The sequence below is a fragment of the Coenobita brevimanus genome, chromosome 93, assembly GCF_032717465.1.
Source record: "Coenobita brevimanus isolate Jiangsu-jjx chromosome 93, ASM3271746v2, whole genome shotgun sequence".
NCBI lineage: Eukaryota > Metazoa > Arthropoda > Malacostraca > Decapoda > Coenobitidae > Coenobita > Coenobita brevimanus.
In genome coordinates, this window is record NC_137046.1 from 26,975,264 (window position 1) to 26,991,308 (window position 16,045).

A 16,045-nucleotide genomic window follows, 5' to 3' on the forward strand; every position below is an offset into this window, starting at 1 on the left:
CGCGTTTTCCCCCCCTCCCCCCCCACCACGGCCCGGCCAGCCTGGCTGTGATACATGGCAGCGCTCTGACTCCTCAGAACTGTAAATCTGCGCTCTCCTCTCACAAGCAGTTTATGCTAATAGGAAACGCTTGTTTCCCCAGTTGTAACACTAGGTTTTTTTTGCACGGTTTGCCCCTGTTTAGTGTCAGTTTACCGCAGGCTTTCAAAGTGACATTATGGCAAGTTCTAGCTCTTCCGAGTCAGTGTGAGCAGCAGACAGGAACGAGAGTAAAGTGACGGGCATAAGGCAGACTAAAAAGCGTGCCGCAGTGATCTTTTGAGAAGTAATATGATTGAAAATAATGTAGTATACATGTTTTTAGCTGTGAAAATGGAAATGTTTGTTGAGTGACGGGAAGACCGCCGCCACGCTGCATGTCAGCCGTACGCTCCGTTGATTTTAGCCTTATTTTCAGTGCTTATTGTACAAATACGGATTCCAAACTACCTGTACGTTGTAGTATAAAGTTTACTGTGACAGAATGAGGCTGTGGTAGAGGGGAAACTGGGTTGCTGGAGGTGTGAAAGTGAAGATTTGGTTACCCAACTTTGCAAGTTTCCACAAGGCCTTGGGTAGTCCAAGAAGGCTCAACACCTGTCTCTGAGAAAGCTGAATGTAAGTACTATCTTCCATACGAAGTATAATGTTCTAGGGTTAATCTCTGATTTTTGGCTAATATTTTCCTACAGGTACTCAGACCGCGATACAACCCCTCCACTCGGGGGGGGTCGACTGTTCATGGCCGCGGTTTAGGGGTTAAAAGGCACGGTATTCCTCTAGCTTTGAGAAGATGTCTAAGTTATGTTATAGTCTATTTTTCCACATATATTTTAGCTGCGCAGTCGACCATGGCACTATACTTTCCAGATTAATCGGCTGATTTCAAAAGGCGCAGGCGCCAGGAGTGGTGTATACACATCACCAGTGCTGCCTTGGGCCCCTGGTGGCAGGCACACAAACTATGCACCTCCATATAAGCTCAGTGAGTTCATACGATCTTTGATTGTTTAAGTACCATACTTCCTTCATTTGTTATGTAAGATACAATATCATTATATCTATTTACCATTTTTCCTTATAGATGTACATTCACCACCTAAAAACACGACAGTGATCAATACTCAGGCAACATAATACTCGCATGTAGACTGTCCCTAAACTGAGATAGACGCAACCTTCCGTTTCTATTATATTTTGAAAATGAAGCCATTTTTTTTCCAGTATAATAATTATGTAGATAAATCAATAAATATCCTACTTACAGTTGAGTAACACAAAAATTGTATAACAGAGGGTAATTCAAGTTGACCCCACTTTTGCACTTTACATTAGGTAATCTGGCAAGTGGTGGCATCTTTTTCCAGTTTGTGGGGGGCTCCTATTAGGATAAATCCCACAGGTTCTGTGCTTTTGTTATCATGCAATTTGTATCATGCACTAGCACGGTATGAATTATGCATGATAAGCAAGGAATCACTGTACAATAATCTCCTGTTTATCTGATGCTTCATTACAAGACATTTATCAATATCCTATCTATCTATCTATCTATCTATTGCCAGACACGTCAATCCTGTTTGGGGTGGCCACAAACAAATTGCCTCCAAGTCGCCCTGTCCCCCGCCATTTCACTGCCCTGCTCCCAACTCAGGCCCCCCTCTCTCATATACCTCTCCACCCCATCCTTCCATCTCATCCTCGGCCTCCTGTTCCCTCTTCCCCCCTCCACCTCACTCACATACACTCTCTTCGTCAGTCTTTCACTCTCCATCCTCTCCAATATCCAATAAAGCAAAAATCTGCTGAATTAAAGCAATATCCATTTTCTTTACTGCATCAACCAACAGCACACATGCAAACTGAATTTTTCAAACTGTCCAGCACTTCCTGCAACACCCCATGCCGCCAATGATGCCTGCCAAAACAAGGGCTGCTGCCCGCTCCACCTCAGTCAGAGAGAGAGTAAGTCGTCTGGTTTTGGTGCAAGTTAATTTCGTCAGGGAATTTGTGACCTTTGCTAGGGGGCTGATGTTGCTTGCCCCTGTGCTGGCATGCATGTGCATGTCTGTAGCTCCTTCTATGGAAAATAATATACAGTACTGCTTACATAAATATGCATGCAAGCAGTGCCAGCCTATCTCCTTTGTGTTACATAACTTACGTAGCTATTCACCTGCTTTTGGCTTTGCTCATTTCCATCTACACATCTCACTCTCACTCTCAATGAAAAACAATAATCTCAGTGCCTGTAACTGAAAAAGCATTCAGTGTGGATGAGACAAGCCCCTGGTGGAATATGTATAAAGGAAATGCATTTTTCATCATTAAAATCATGTTAACATAAAATGTGAGTGTTGTGAATGAATTATACTGTACAGAATCATAAAAAAAAAAAAAAAAAAAAAAAATGCCATCAAAGGCCATCCTGGAAACAAACCAAAACCCCTGCTGATAATGACGAGTCCTGTATAGGGTATTATAAGGGTTACATTCTCTGTAGACAGACTGAGGGGTAGTACTATATAGCATTACCCAAAAAAATGCATTATCTGCCACGGCCTTGGCTGAATTATGACAGATAAATGAAGACTTACTGTACTGCGGCAGTTCTGTGGACCAATTACCAGTGATCAAGGTGGTTTGACTGTATAATCTTCAGGAAACTGTATTTACATTATCAATGTTGCCTTTAGGCCATTCTAATGCTGGGATGGGAGCTGGAATGCATCCCCACCATTTCTTAAGAATCTTAAGGGGAATACTGTACTGTTTTGATACAGCTGACTCTCACAGGTATGGAGCTTCATCAATATGCAGTAGGGTGTTCCATGGCTATAGGGACAGAAATAAAATGTGCTATGAGTTTTAATCCATACGACTATTCATATTCAACAGACCACAGAAACGTGTCTGTGCAGGTCTGAGCCAGACTGCACAACATTCAGAGGTCCCAAGTTTTGATGACTTTTTTTACTTTCAGTTTGCTTCTTGCCTGCCAGTGATGAATTCTGTTTTTTGCATTCCTTGAGTATTAAGCTGGTAATTATTTATGAAACTAATTAATGGCATTACTCTGTTACACTGAAATTTATTGTTTACCTTCCTATTTAATGTAATGTCATTTTGCTGTGTTGGTGTAATTTAGTTTTTCCTTTCCCTATTATTAACAGTAAGTGTTATTTATTGGACAACTATACTGGTAATTAGTTGTGAAACTAATTTACTATGCTATTGAGATTTTTTATTCCCTTTCCCTAATATTATCATTAATATTACCATTTTACTGTCAAGGTTATGTTTCACTTACTGTTCATTCACTGATAATAACTACCTGCGAGATAAACAAATGATTATAATTATGAAAGTATATGAGCTTTATTACTATCCTAAATAGTTAATGTGGCACTAATTATTCTGTTTTCCTTCCCAGATGTCTATCATATTGAAAACACAAGTGTTTTTCACTGGCCTGATGGATGCTAACATCACATCAAGTGGCCTACCCACCAAGTTGCAATTACTCAAAAAGTACTTTTACCACCAAAAGGAGCAAAAACTGGGATGTACCAAATGCTTGAACTTGTGTCAGGATGCCATTCTCATATTTTGGGAGAGCGCGCGAATCCCCACCATGCGTCAAAATTCTGTTCTGAGGAAGGTGGAATCCCTTCTCAAGGAATGTGACCAGCCTGTGATGAACAAGATGCAAAAAGCAGAATCCTTCTGAGTGAAAGAGGCAATGTTCAAAGAGGCAATAACGAATGAGATCATGGACATCGCTCATTCACAGGCCAAAGAGATGAAGAATCAGGAGGACATCAGCTTTCTTGACATGCAGCGTGAAGATCCCAAGTCCTGCAGAATGGGTCCTGCCGATATGAAGCTTCACCGACAGGAGGTATGGAAGAGGATTAGGCTGGACAACTTTAAAAAAACAACAGGAGAAGGCCAGATGGTGGCTTTAGAGAGCAAAACTTCGTCAGGGACTGACTCAGATTCAGGTGACCCAGCCATGAAATTTTTTGCATCCTTCTCCAAAGAAAGTACCAAGAAGCAACCTAAGCTTCTGATGACGCAAGACTTGGCCAGCGTCTATGATTGGCTGAACATTTCCTACCATGATTCAACTATGTTGTATGCTGCAACAGCTAAAACACTCAGTCATGACTTTAATGAACTTTCTGTTTCTGCCAACAATATGTACTGGACACGTCAGGCTCACAGGAAGGCGATTGCTGAAAGTTATCAGTCTGAAGAATTTTGCCCCAGCCACCCTCTTGTCTGGCACTGGGATGGTAAACTCCTACCAGACATTGAAAAAGGGAGGGACAGTGTTGGCTGCACTGCTGTCATCGTCTCTGGAGACGGCAAGGAGAAGTTGCTCGGCATTCCTAAAGTGACGGCAGGAACCAAAGAGGAGATAGCGCAAGTCTGCTTAGAATTAGTTAAGGAACATAGGATAGAAAAGTGTGTACAGGGACAGTCCTTTGACACAACAGTGTCAAACACTGTGATTCATTTATGCGTCAAACACTGTGATTCATTTAGGGGCACATGGCCTGATTGAGAAAGGACTTGGCAGAGGACTCATGTACCCTGTCTGTAGGCATTTTATCTATGAAGTTGTCCTCAGCCACATTTTCAAGTGTGTGTATGGCCCTGATATCAGCTGGCCCTGATATCCCTGTGTTTAAGAGGTTCCAGGCACAATGGAAATCCATCACTTGGTCAGAGGTACAGCCATACAATTTCGATCAAGTAAACGACACTATCAAGAAACTAAAGGAGAAGTCAGTTCTGTTGGCGAAAGATATGGTGAGCAAAGACGCACCAGCCCGAGGACTACAAGGAACTGCTACAGCTGGTTCTCATCTTCCTAGGAGAAGCAACAGTAGCAGAGTTTCCTCTCCAAGCCCCTGTTGCTTTCTACTGTGCTCATTGGATGACAACTGCCATCTATTCCCTGAAAGCGATTTTGCTGAAGAAGCAGTTCAAGATGTCAAGTCACGAGCTGGAAGCCCTGACAGCAGTAGGTCTCTCTGTGTCCCCTCTTTTACATCTGTGGCTGGAGCTGTGCCAGAATCGCAAGCAAAGCTGCTGCAGTTGATTTGGAATTTCTGTGTGATGCAGAAGCTTTTGTCAGGTCGGGATATTCATATAGTAATGCTGCATGAGAGGCCGTATCTCGACACCTATGGCACATCTCTGAGACTCTTACTGCTCTGGCGTTCTTTGATGCTGATGTGGCAGATGAAGAAAAGGCTATAATGGTCGCAAGTTTGATAAAGTCTGCATTGAAAAAAGAACTAAAGTGACTAGAAGGGAAGAACATCAGAAATACTGCCTCAAAACAACTGGCCGAGTTTGTGACAGAAAAAACATTGGCCTTCTTCCAATCGCTCGACCTGGACACTGAGTTCTTGAAGAAGCCAGTTGGCAAGTGGCATGAAGAAGAGGGCTTCAAGCAAGCAGCAGCAACTGTTTCCAAAACTGCTGTCGTAAGTGACTGGGCTGAGCGAGGCACTGCGCTCATGAAAGTTTAATTCTTCCCTGATGAAGAATGAAGAGCAGAAGCAGTATCTACTCAAAACTGTTTTGCAGAATCAGGCAAAATACCCAAAGAAAACCAAGGAGCAATTCCTAGGCAAGTGATTGACACAAAGTGGTAATGTTTCAGGTATATATATGAAAATGTGTGAAGTGGTACAAGTTTTTGTAAAATTCCTTGACTGAATATTGTTGGGTTTTTATTATCTAGAAGAGAATAAAACTCGGGACCTTTAACCTCTACATGCCGGGGGTTTTCTGATGTCGCACGCTCCTCACTATAAGGGATTTCGTGATTTCAGAAAAAATACTCTTACTTCAAACCCTAACATCTGCCAGCTAGAGAAAAACAATTAAAGATACATAAGACTCACCAACTCTTCCTCTTTCAAATGAAAGTATCCCCACGTCTCCAGGTGGTCCCGTCGATAAGTATGGTTAAGTTAAAGTTCAAAAGGTGGTGGGAAGACGCTTGCAGCTATACACGTCAACCGGCATTGCTCCGTGCCAAAAATCGTGACGGATATACACACGAACCGGTGTGTAAGGGTTAAACAATATAGTCAGAATTTCACATTATCAATCTATAAAGTAAAAGGAACATGGGGACCCATGTGGATTAAAGCTTCATTCAACTTCTAACTCATAGAACACCCTAGTATACAGGAATACCCTGATATACGACAGCCCTAGATGCAATACCCCAGCTTAACGATGGGGGTAGAAATACCACCATACCCCACCTAACGATGGCCAAACCCCGGTTTAACAATGGGTTTTTATTTTTTTTACCAATTTTGATGATATTTTAGACTAAAATTGTGTGTTTACACTTATTTATAAATTGTTTTTCGACTTAGATTAATATGTTTTAGCCATAGGTGTGGTGAACATTGATATTTTGGGGTACAGTTTACTAAGCTTGATTTTTTCCAGAATTTTATTTGGTGATTTTCAGATTTTCTTGTTGATACTAGTGAGTTATTTACAGGTGTTAGGCTTAGGTTAGCTTTTTTTTTTTTTTTTAACAGCTGTTAGGCCATTTAGATTGGCTTTAAACTTGTTTTTGGAATTACTTGGGTGGGTTTAGGACTTGGTTAGGGGGGGAAACTAGGACTCAAAAACGCATCCCTATACATGTTAAATCTACCCCAAGATACGATACCTTGCTTAACAAAGAGTTTAAAAAATGCATCCCTATACATTACATGTTAAATCTACCCCAAGATACAATACCTCGCTTAACAAAGGGTTTTTACTTAACCAGTTGCACTGATAAACCGGGGTATATCAGTATATGGTAGAGGTATTCTCATAGTAATCTCTCACTTTTCATTTCATATGCAGTGATCTTTCTGTATTACCTAATTCAAGACTGAACACTTCTTGCCACCTAAATAATATTCAATGTTCTCCACTTGGAACAAATGTAAAATGGGCTGCTGGTAACATATATCGTCACTTTCTAAAAACTATGTGCAACAGAGCTATACTGGCAAACTTCAATCTTATGCTCATCAACTAGACCATTCATGCAGAGCTTGTATGTTACAAAATCTGAAACCTGACAAATGTTTTCAACAAAACCTTCCATACTCAATTACTAGGACTCTAATTCTTGACACGATGTGCCTGGTCCAGACTGATGTCCTCAGAGATGGTTATCTGGCTACTTATGTCCAATGATAAAATCAATCAAACCAATTTTGTTGAGCCAACTTGCCAGATTTAACTCAGGGTTATATTCTAAGTTGCTCTAAAAATTTTGTAACATCTCGTCTTCAGTAATTTCTTCTGCTCATTACATCTTCATAAGCTTTTTTATGTGTTTTAACCACTTTCATGGCTTTGCCACTGCGGTGTCTGTAAAGACACAAGTGTAGCCAAGACATCTGGAGGCAAATATGCAGAAGAAAATTCTAAGGAAGAGGTGCCTCTGGCAGGTACTAGTCCCTTCCCATGTGCTTTCACTTACCTCCTCAATGGTGGGAGAAACAAAACTATACTACATACTGCATTCCTCTATAATTATATGATGTACTGCCATTTCTACATACCCCACTCTGATGGTAGTATTATCTCCTGATAAATCTCCAGTACTTGACTATCATGAAATAATGGTAGTACTAACCAGTAAACTATGTCAACACAGTAAATGACACGTCCAGTCTGCATGGTTGGTTCTTGCAGCCTAAGAGCCAGTCCTATCATGTAAAGCACAGCAAACATCATATCACATACATTCCACAGCTTGTCAGACCACACCCTAATCTTCTGCCTGCAAATAAATGAGAAAGAGTACTAGTAAATACAGTAATATAATACATTTCTGCAATGTAAAATATCTTTTCCCACTGACATGAGGCTATGGAAGCATCTAAGAAAATGTGGCACTGCCTCCACCAAAAGCTGCAAGCACACTTAGAAGTTTGTGAGGGGAACATTACAAAACACGGCTTTCAGTCAAGGAGAGACGTGTGGAAACTTTGAAGTGAATGAAGAATAGTAAGATCCCATTAAGTTCATCTGGGAAATAGAGCATGCTGTGGCTTGAAGGTGGAGCAGGAGGAGGCCCTAGTCCAAACTGAGCTGATAATACCATTGGCAGACTCTGTCGCTATGAGGTACTAAAGCTCCCATTATCTTTAAAGGAATGTTGTCAGAAATAAGAGTGGACTAAGATTACCCTTGGATGACAGTTCATTATCTCTAACTGGAGGAAATCATTTGGTCCTCAGTGCTATAGGAGGGAAGCAATAGCTACTCATCAGTAATACTAATATAATTTATGATGAATTTCAATAAGAATCCTGTGGAAGGATCATGCAAGTGACAATAAAATACATGAACATCATCATCATCATTATCATCATCTAATCCTGTGTTTCCCCATGAGAAGTGTAGGAGCCTGGGGCAAGGCATATTGATCCTGACATTTAAGATGAGAGTGAGTAGCCTCACTCATCCCCAAGTGGCATTACTTGGGCAATTAACCCCAACCATCCCTTGGATATAAACCTGCACAGGCTCAATTAGACTGGAATGCTTTTTTTACCCACTAAACCACCAGGCACCATAACCTGGTTATATGGTTACCACCCAGTATAATAAATGATTTTCTGGTGTACAGGAAACCATCTGGCTTGTCACTCAGTGTACAGTTACCCACAGGCAGAAGGAAGAGGAAAGAATGAAGGAAAAAAAAAACATAAGAGGAAGTGTAAAAAAACAAGTAGGCATAAGGAAGAGGAAAGAATGAAGGAAAGAAAGACAGAAAATGACGGAAGGAAAGAAGAAAGGAAGAAAGGAAAGGGCTGTCACCCGAGGGCAGCACTATGTTGAGTGCCCCCACCTACCACCAAACAAATTGCGAAAGTTTTTTGCATTCAGAATACTGTATTTTGAAGAGTTTGATTTACCTGTAACAAAATGGAGTGAATCCTTATCCTTACAAAAGGGGCAAGTACTGTACACTAACTTCTTGGAAAGTTTGTTACTTACGTTTGTACAGTAACCAATGTGTGGAAAAATAACAAAGTGCAATGACTCTTTATCCTTACAAGAAAGGCAAGTATGCTAACTTTTTGGACATCGTTTATTTAATATCATAGAGGAACCAACATGTGGAGAAAATATCTTGGAACCTGCACTGGCAAATAAAATGACTTAGCTGATTACTGAATATTAACCCGAAACCTGCTACATACTTCGTATGATGGAAAACATGTAACTGCTACATACATCATATGAGCATTTTTTTTTTTTTTTTTTTTTTTTTTTAAATGGGTGCATTTCTAATGCCGTTTGGGTGCTGTTTGGCATCTCAACTGAACTATTTCCATCACCATCCACCTGTCCCCACCTGAAAAGGTGAGAAGCATGACAGGAAAGATGAGGAAAAAGAGAAAGTAGAGGGCAGACACAAACAAAGACTGATAAAAGTGAAGGACGAAGTAGGCAGCAATACATCAAGTGAGTGGATGATGGCCACCACCACCTACCACAACATTATCTATATACTGTATCTGTACTTACAGTATAAAATTCATGCTCAATGCTTATGACCCCTGTATGTGTAGATGAGAGCAACACAAAAAGTGACATCATACTCAATGAGAGAGATGAACTGTTTGCAATCAGTAAAAAAAAAGATCAATAAAACACCAGGGCCAGATTGAATATCTCCAAGAAATTTAAATGACATTGTTGCTTATCAATCCTGGTCTGTCTGGCCGAGCAGACCCACCAACTGCAGGCAAGCGACTGCCCCTGCAGGGTCATCCAATGCAGTATGTCGATGTTCGCTTATGGTTGACAAAGCCTAGCAGGAGACGGGCAGAGGGAAAAGTGTAGAGGTTTGGTTCCTGGATGGATGCTGCATTTGCACCTCTCCACCCAGTTAGCAAGGACACCATGGCAGGCTCCACATCAACCCAGTATCTGGTTATATGGTTATCCTTGGATGCAGGAAAACACTAGGCTTGTCACTCTGTAGAGATGCCTGAAGTGGAAAGAAGAGTAATAAGAGGTAACAAGAACAAAACGGAGAAGTAGTAAGACAGGATGGCAGACACAGAAACAGCATGATAGGTGAAAGAAGTAGGCAGCACTCCATCAAGTGAGTGGATGATGGTCACCAGTACCTACCACCATTAAAGGAAGCAAAATGTAAAATATCAAAACCTTCAGCTCAATTATTCAACATATCACTAAGAGGCAGCACTGTGTCACATAATTAGAAACTGGCAAATGAAATTCTGTAAAAAAAAAAGCAATATGAGGTCTGTCCAAAAAGAAACTTAACTTTTTAAATAGTGCACCAACTAGCAGCCGTATCACGATCACGACTGAAGTGTTGTGTACCTTAATTCAATTTTGGGCTTTAGTCTAACTAGCTGCATCATGACACATTACTTAAGTCAAAAGCAATGTTTATCTGAGAGAAGAAATCATAACAAATGTGACGAAGCACCTGCAGGAGATACCAAAAACCAACTCTGAAAAATGTTTCAGGCAGTGGAAAGAATGCTGGGCTACGTGTGTGCCTACTTTGAGGGGGATTAGTGTCCGTGCTCAACAGGTTAGCTGTTTATTTTTAAGAGCCTAAGGTCAGATACCATCTGGGCAGACCTTGCATACATATATATATATATATATATATATATATATATGGTGGCTCTCAATGATGCTCGATCTCTGGCAGCCTCCCTGTTCAGTCTCTCATCCCTGAGACCAGTCATATGTCCACAGCATCTCAGTCTACCCTTCCTCATCACAAAACCAATACACTCCAGTCCCATCCTTCCTCTCACGTCCTACATCGTAAACCTAGTCCCCCCAGGCCTTATAATCAAGGACGCACTGCACATCCACCTAATCATTATCGTTTCTGTACATCTGAGCCTATGAATATCCTCTTCCTTTACTGCCCAGCTCTCACTATCGTATACCATTGCACTCCTAACATATGTTGCATACAAAGATTCCTTAGCTTGGAGGGAGAACCCTTCCAGTGTCAGGAGAGGCAACAGCTCCTTGAACTTCTTCCAACCATTCCTCACTCTAGCCACAGAGCTAGCTTCAGCCCTACCTCCAATGCATAACATGTCTCCCAAGTAACAAAAACCCTTCCACACACTCGAGAGACTCACCAGCAAGGTCAGTCTTATCACACCTGACAATCTCCACATGCTCTCCCTGACACACCACACATATGAAATGAGCATTATCTCACAATCTACCTCTAATACCACTACATCTCTTATGCATCCACTTATCACAAACACTGCACAAGATGGAATTTCTTCCAATGCCCTTATGGAAAACCACACATGGCCACTCTCCCTCTCTGACTGTACTGCCACCAGTCCTTGGCACTATTACCTTTGCTTTATCTGCATTTACGCTCTAATCCATGTGCCCCATACCACCTCTCCACTTCCTAAATCTTTACTTCACATACCTTTTATTCTCTGCAATTAACACCAAATCATCAGCATACAACATACCCCACAAGAGTTCATCCCGGAAGTCACATGAGAGGGCTTCAAGCTCCATGATAAACAATAAGGGGCTCAAGGCTGACCCCTGATGCTCACCAACATTCATGGCAAACTTGTCACTCAAATCTCCATTCATTCTCACCTGGATGCATGCAACTACAGACATAGCTATAAACACTCTAACCAGCTACTCCTCATTCCCAAGCTTTCTCATTGCCCACTTCACCATTTCCTTAGGGACTCTGTCAAAGACCCCAAATCAACAAAAATATAGTACAGATCCCTTTTATTTCCTATATATTTTTCTTGAAGCTCTAGAACAACGACTATGGCATCAGTGGTCCCTCTGCGTGGCATAAACCGTAACTGCATCTCAACAATATTCATTCTTTCACTAATCATACCTTCTAGAACTCTCCATTACCTTCATTATCTGGTTCAAAAGTTTTGTCTCTATAATTTCCCTTTTCCAAGGCATCAACTTTCCCCCTGTACATTTACAATTGCCCTCTTTAGCTAGTCATCTGGGACAGCACACTCATATTAATCAAATTACTAACCCCATTCCTATATCTCCTGAGGCATTCAGCATTTCAGCAGTCAACCCAGACACACCTGCTGCCTTCCCCAACTGCATCCGACCTACTGCCCTGTTCACAGTAGCAGAGCCAATCAAAGGTCAAGGGTCAAACACTGAGTCCGCTGACTCCAAACCTTTCCTGTCCAAGTCAAACTCCTCATTCAGCAACCAGTTACAATGCACAATCCAGGTGACTTTATATGCTCACTGTTCACCACTACCTTTCCCTCATCATTCTTCACACACACACACTGCTCATCTATGATATTCTGGTTTTCCCTCTTAATCTGATTTTCCCTCTTAAATATCATATTCTTCCCTTCAACACTATCTAGTTATCAGTAAAAGTCTCTAATACTCAGACTTTGTCCTGCGTGCCCCTTTTCTAGCCCTACAATTGGCAGCCAGATACTCCTCTTTGTTACCACTCTTTTCCATTTCCAGAAAAGCCTTCTTTTCTCCTTAAATGCAGTTTCTACACCCTCATCCCATCAACATGTTACTTTTTGTCTTGGGGGGGCCCCTGGCCCATCCACACAATGAATCAGTAACTCTCAGAGATTGCTCTTGAGAGCTCTGTACTCTTCGTTAACGATTCTGTCAACAGCTCCCTGTTTAGGCACCATTCTACTCATCTCACTATAGAAGGCATCCTTTACTGCATGGTTATTCAACTTCCACATTTTCCTCTTAGACGCATAGGTCCTCTTCTTCACCACCCACTCTTTAAACACCATGTCACATTTCAGTAATTTGTGATGCTGCACACACTCCTCACTCCCTATAACTTTAACATCCCTCAACAACCTTCTATCAGTTCTCCTGACCAGAAAATGGCCTATCTGGCTACTGTTTCCCCTGGACTCATATGTCATCAACCTACTCTCTATCTTTCTAAAATGTATGTTGCACACAAACATGTTCACTGCATTCCCAAACTTGAGTATCTTTCTCCTACTACATTCCTCTTACGATATGCGTATCCTCTATTTACCCCTTCATATCCCTGAGCTGCTTAACCCACATTACCAATTTAGTTCCCGACTAAAACTAGCCTCATCATCACCCATACCAAACGTCAAGTCTTTCCAGAATCAATCTTTTTCTACATCATCCGAGCCACCCTGTGGAGCATTCGCTAATATAAATACTGTACAGTAAAACTGTTAGCCTACTGAACAAACTTTTAAATACTACAGTATAATCCTTTCATTAACCCTCATTACATTCATGACATATTCCACCCATTTTTATTTTACTAGCAAACCCACACCACCGTATTCATCTGCACTTCCCTGTCAAAACAGCTTAAGTCTACAATTCTTTCTGACACTCATTCTGGTTGATCCACCCGTATACCCAACCTCCTATACACAGCCAACATCCATCCACCTCCTATTTATGGCCCCAACTACTTCCCCTGCTCCACCCTTCAAACTACTAACATTCTAAGATGCCACTCTGATCCCTTTGGGTGATTTAGTTAACTCATGTTTGTGCCTTTTCTCATTGTTTTTTGTTGTTTGGCAAAACTAAATAATGGAGAAGACAGACCACAGGCCCTGCCCACCTACACAGTCCCAAGTCCAAGTATGTTACCTGGAACCCACAGCCCACCAACCGTGACCAGTGGCTGTGGCAGTGACCTTGGGGCACCTTGCCAAGGCAGCTACAAGGACACTGTCCAACATGTTTTGGCGGTGTAACTGCCCAGCTGTTACCCACCCACTGATGATGCTGCCTCCTGGGACACTACTCCAGGGTTCAGGCCCCTCTCTATTGGATGGAGGCAGCAGCCTGGGAACCACAATGTCCGTAAATAATACAATGTGTGATATATGACACTGCTATTCAAGTGATGTTTTGGCATGGACTAGATTCAAGACTGGGGTGTCTTAAATTTTAACTGAAAGGATACAGTCTCCATACAACTGGTACCTGCACAATTATTCACTCAATGAGTTTATCTCACTCAGTTTTAATGTTGAATACAGTATATAATTTGCGATATACAGTATAATGTTGCTATTCACGTGTTTTGGCAGAGCTAGAGTGTCATCATTTGCATCCTGGACCCATGTGATACTGCTTCCTTCTCCATGTGAACAGCTGATGCAATACACACCTTTAGTGATGCAACTCAAGTCATATTTCTAGCTTTATTGAAACATTAATTCTGAATGGCAAATTTTGACGTAAATACAAATTCCATATAAGTGTAACATGAATCAGTTCCTAACTTTTATAATATACATCCAAATCATTATAAAAAGAGCCAGTTCAGCATAAATAATGGCCAAGATCCTTTGTCAGATGACTTTTTATGACAACCTGTACTTACAATTTGACTGGGGGCTGTAATTTTTTGGTTCTATGTAGCCAGACTGTGTTTGTGGCCCTAGACACGTGTCGAATCCCAAACTCCACTCCTGACTCACAAAAAATTGCAAAAGTTTGTGGGAAAAAATTGCAACTTGGAGAATATCTGCAGTGCCAATGAAAATCAAGTTGCCCAAATGTAATCACGTGAAATTTGAGGATCTATTGTAATACACGTCTTACTGCGTTCTATCCTCCAAACAACTGTTAATACACCAATGTAATCAGAAAGGTGAGTGAAAATATATGTGATGATATGGGCAGCCAATATGGCAGGTCATTGGGTAGCTATGTATCTGTTACTATGATACGCCACATGGTGAAAAGCTTCCATACGCAAACAACACTGAAACATACCAATACTTTATGCACTCCATACAGAATTACAAAGTGTCTCAGTAGATACCAGTAATTGAAATAACCTTTTGATCTGACTGGTAGTAGTTAAGAATACATGGAAGAGGTGATACGGTATCTAAGAGTAAACTTAACTTAAAGAACAAGACCTTTGATGAGAAGTGTTGTATTCACAAGAACAGAAACTGATGGTTAGGAATGGTTAACTGTGAGAATTTGATATTCACAGACAAAATACATCAATACCAATGCTGGCACACAAAGTCAGGAGAAATATGTCATAAAAAGGGTCATCTGGTTCATAAGCATGAGAGGCAAAATCGGAGTAAAAATTGCTGACCCAGTCCCTCCAGTCTTTTTATGGGTTATTATTTGGGAATTAGGCCAAAAAAAAAAAAAAAAAAAGTTGGTGTAAAATTGTGGGCCCTGAACCAGTTACTATGTATTTCCATTTATTGCTTTATTTGTTTTTTATGGGGTTTCATCATGGTGGTAGCTTGGTGGACCAATTAACCACAATCAAGGAAGTCTGACTATATTGGAATAGATTGGTGTTTACATCTGGCATCACCACTGACACTTGCATCTTTCTGTAAAATCATAGCCAGGGTTAAATGTACATACATTGAGATAAGACTCAGACAATAAACAAGAATCACCACTAAGACATATAATGTAAGCAATCAAAGCACTACATTCAACATTATCTGTGGCCATCTACTAAACTAGTCTGGGAGGTTTGGGAATTTCAAGTGCCTTCTTGCAATTCTGTCCAGCATAAAAGAAGTGCCAGACCATCTGATGCCACAAAATCGTTGTGTATTTACCTATTTGTAGTATACAGGAATTGAGCAATGCTCGTGTTGTCCTGTCTACATGTCCACATTTATATAGTCTGCTTTTACACACATGAATGTTTGTCTCCTGCGCCACCTTTTCATCTAAGTTGTTCCAAAATTTATGTATTTACCTAATATACCTAATTGTGATATAAACGAAATGTGCTATGCTCGTGGGTTCCCGTCACAGTTTCTCAGTAAGCCAAATTTAGCTTTAAACTCATTTAAGTTTTTAGACTAGACAATCTCTTTGTCCAAGCTATTCCATAAGTCTATACTGTACTTCTGTAAGGAAAGTT

General features: G+C 40.9%; 1 protein-coding gene across 1 annotated transcript in view; it reads right to left on the minus strand.

Annotated features, from left to right (window-relative positions):
• Trpm (transient receptor potential cation channel, subfamily M) overlaps positions 1 to 16,045 on the minus strand; it is a 933,145-nt gene that overhangs the window by 384,116 nt on the left and 532,984 nt on the right. The window contains exon 20 of the mRNA XM_080282376.1: positions 7,721 to 7,867. Coding sequence (XP_080138502.1) covers positions 7,721 to 7,867 — 147 coding nt within the window. The remainder of the gene's footprint in view (positions 1 to 7,720; positions 7,868 to 16,045) is intronic.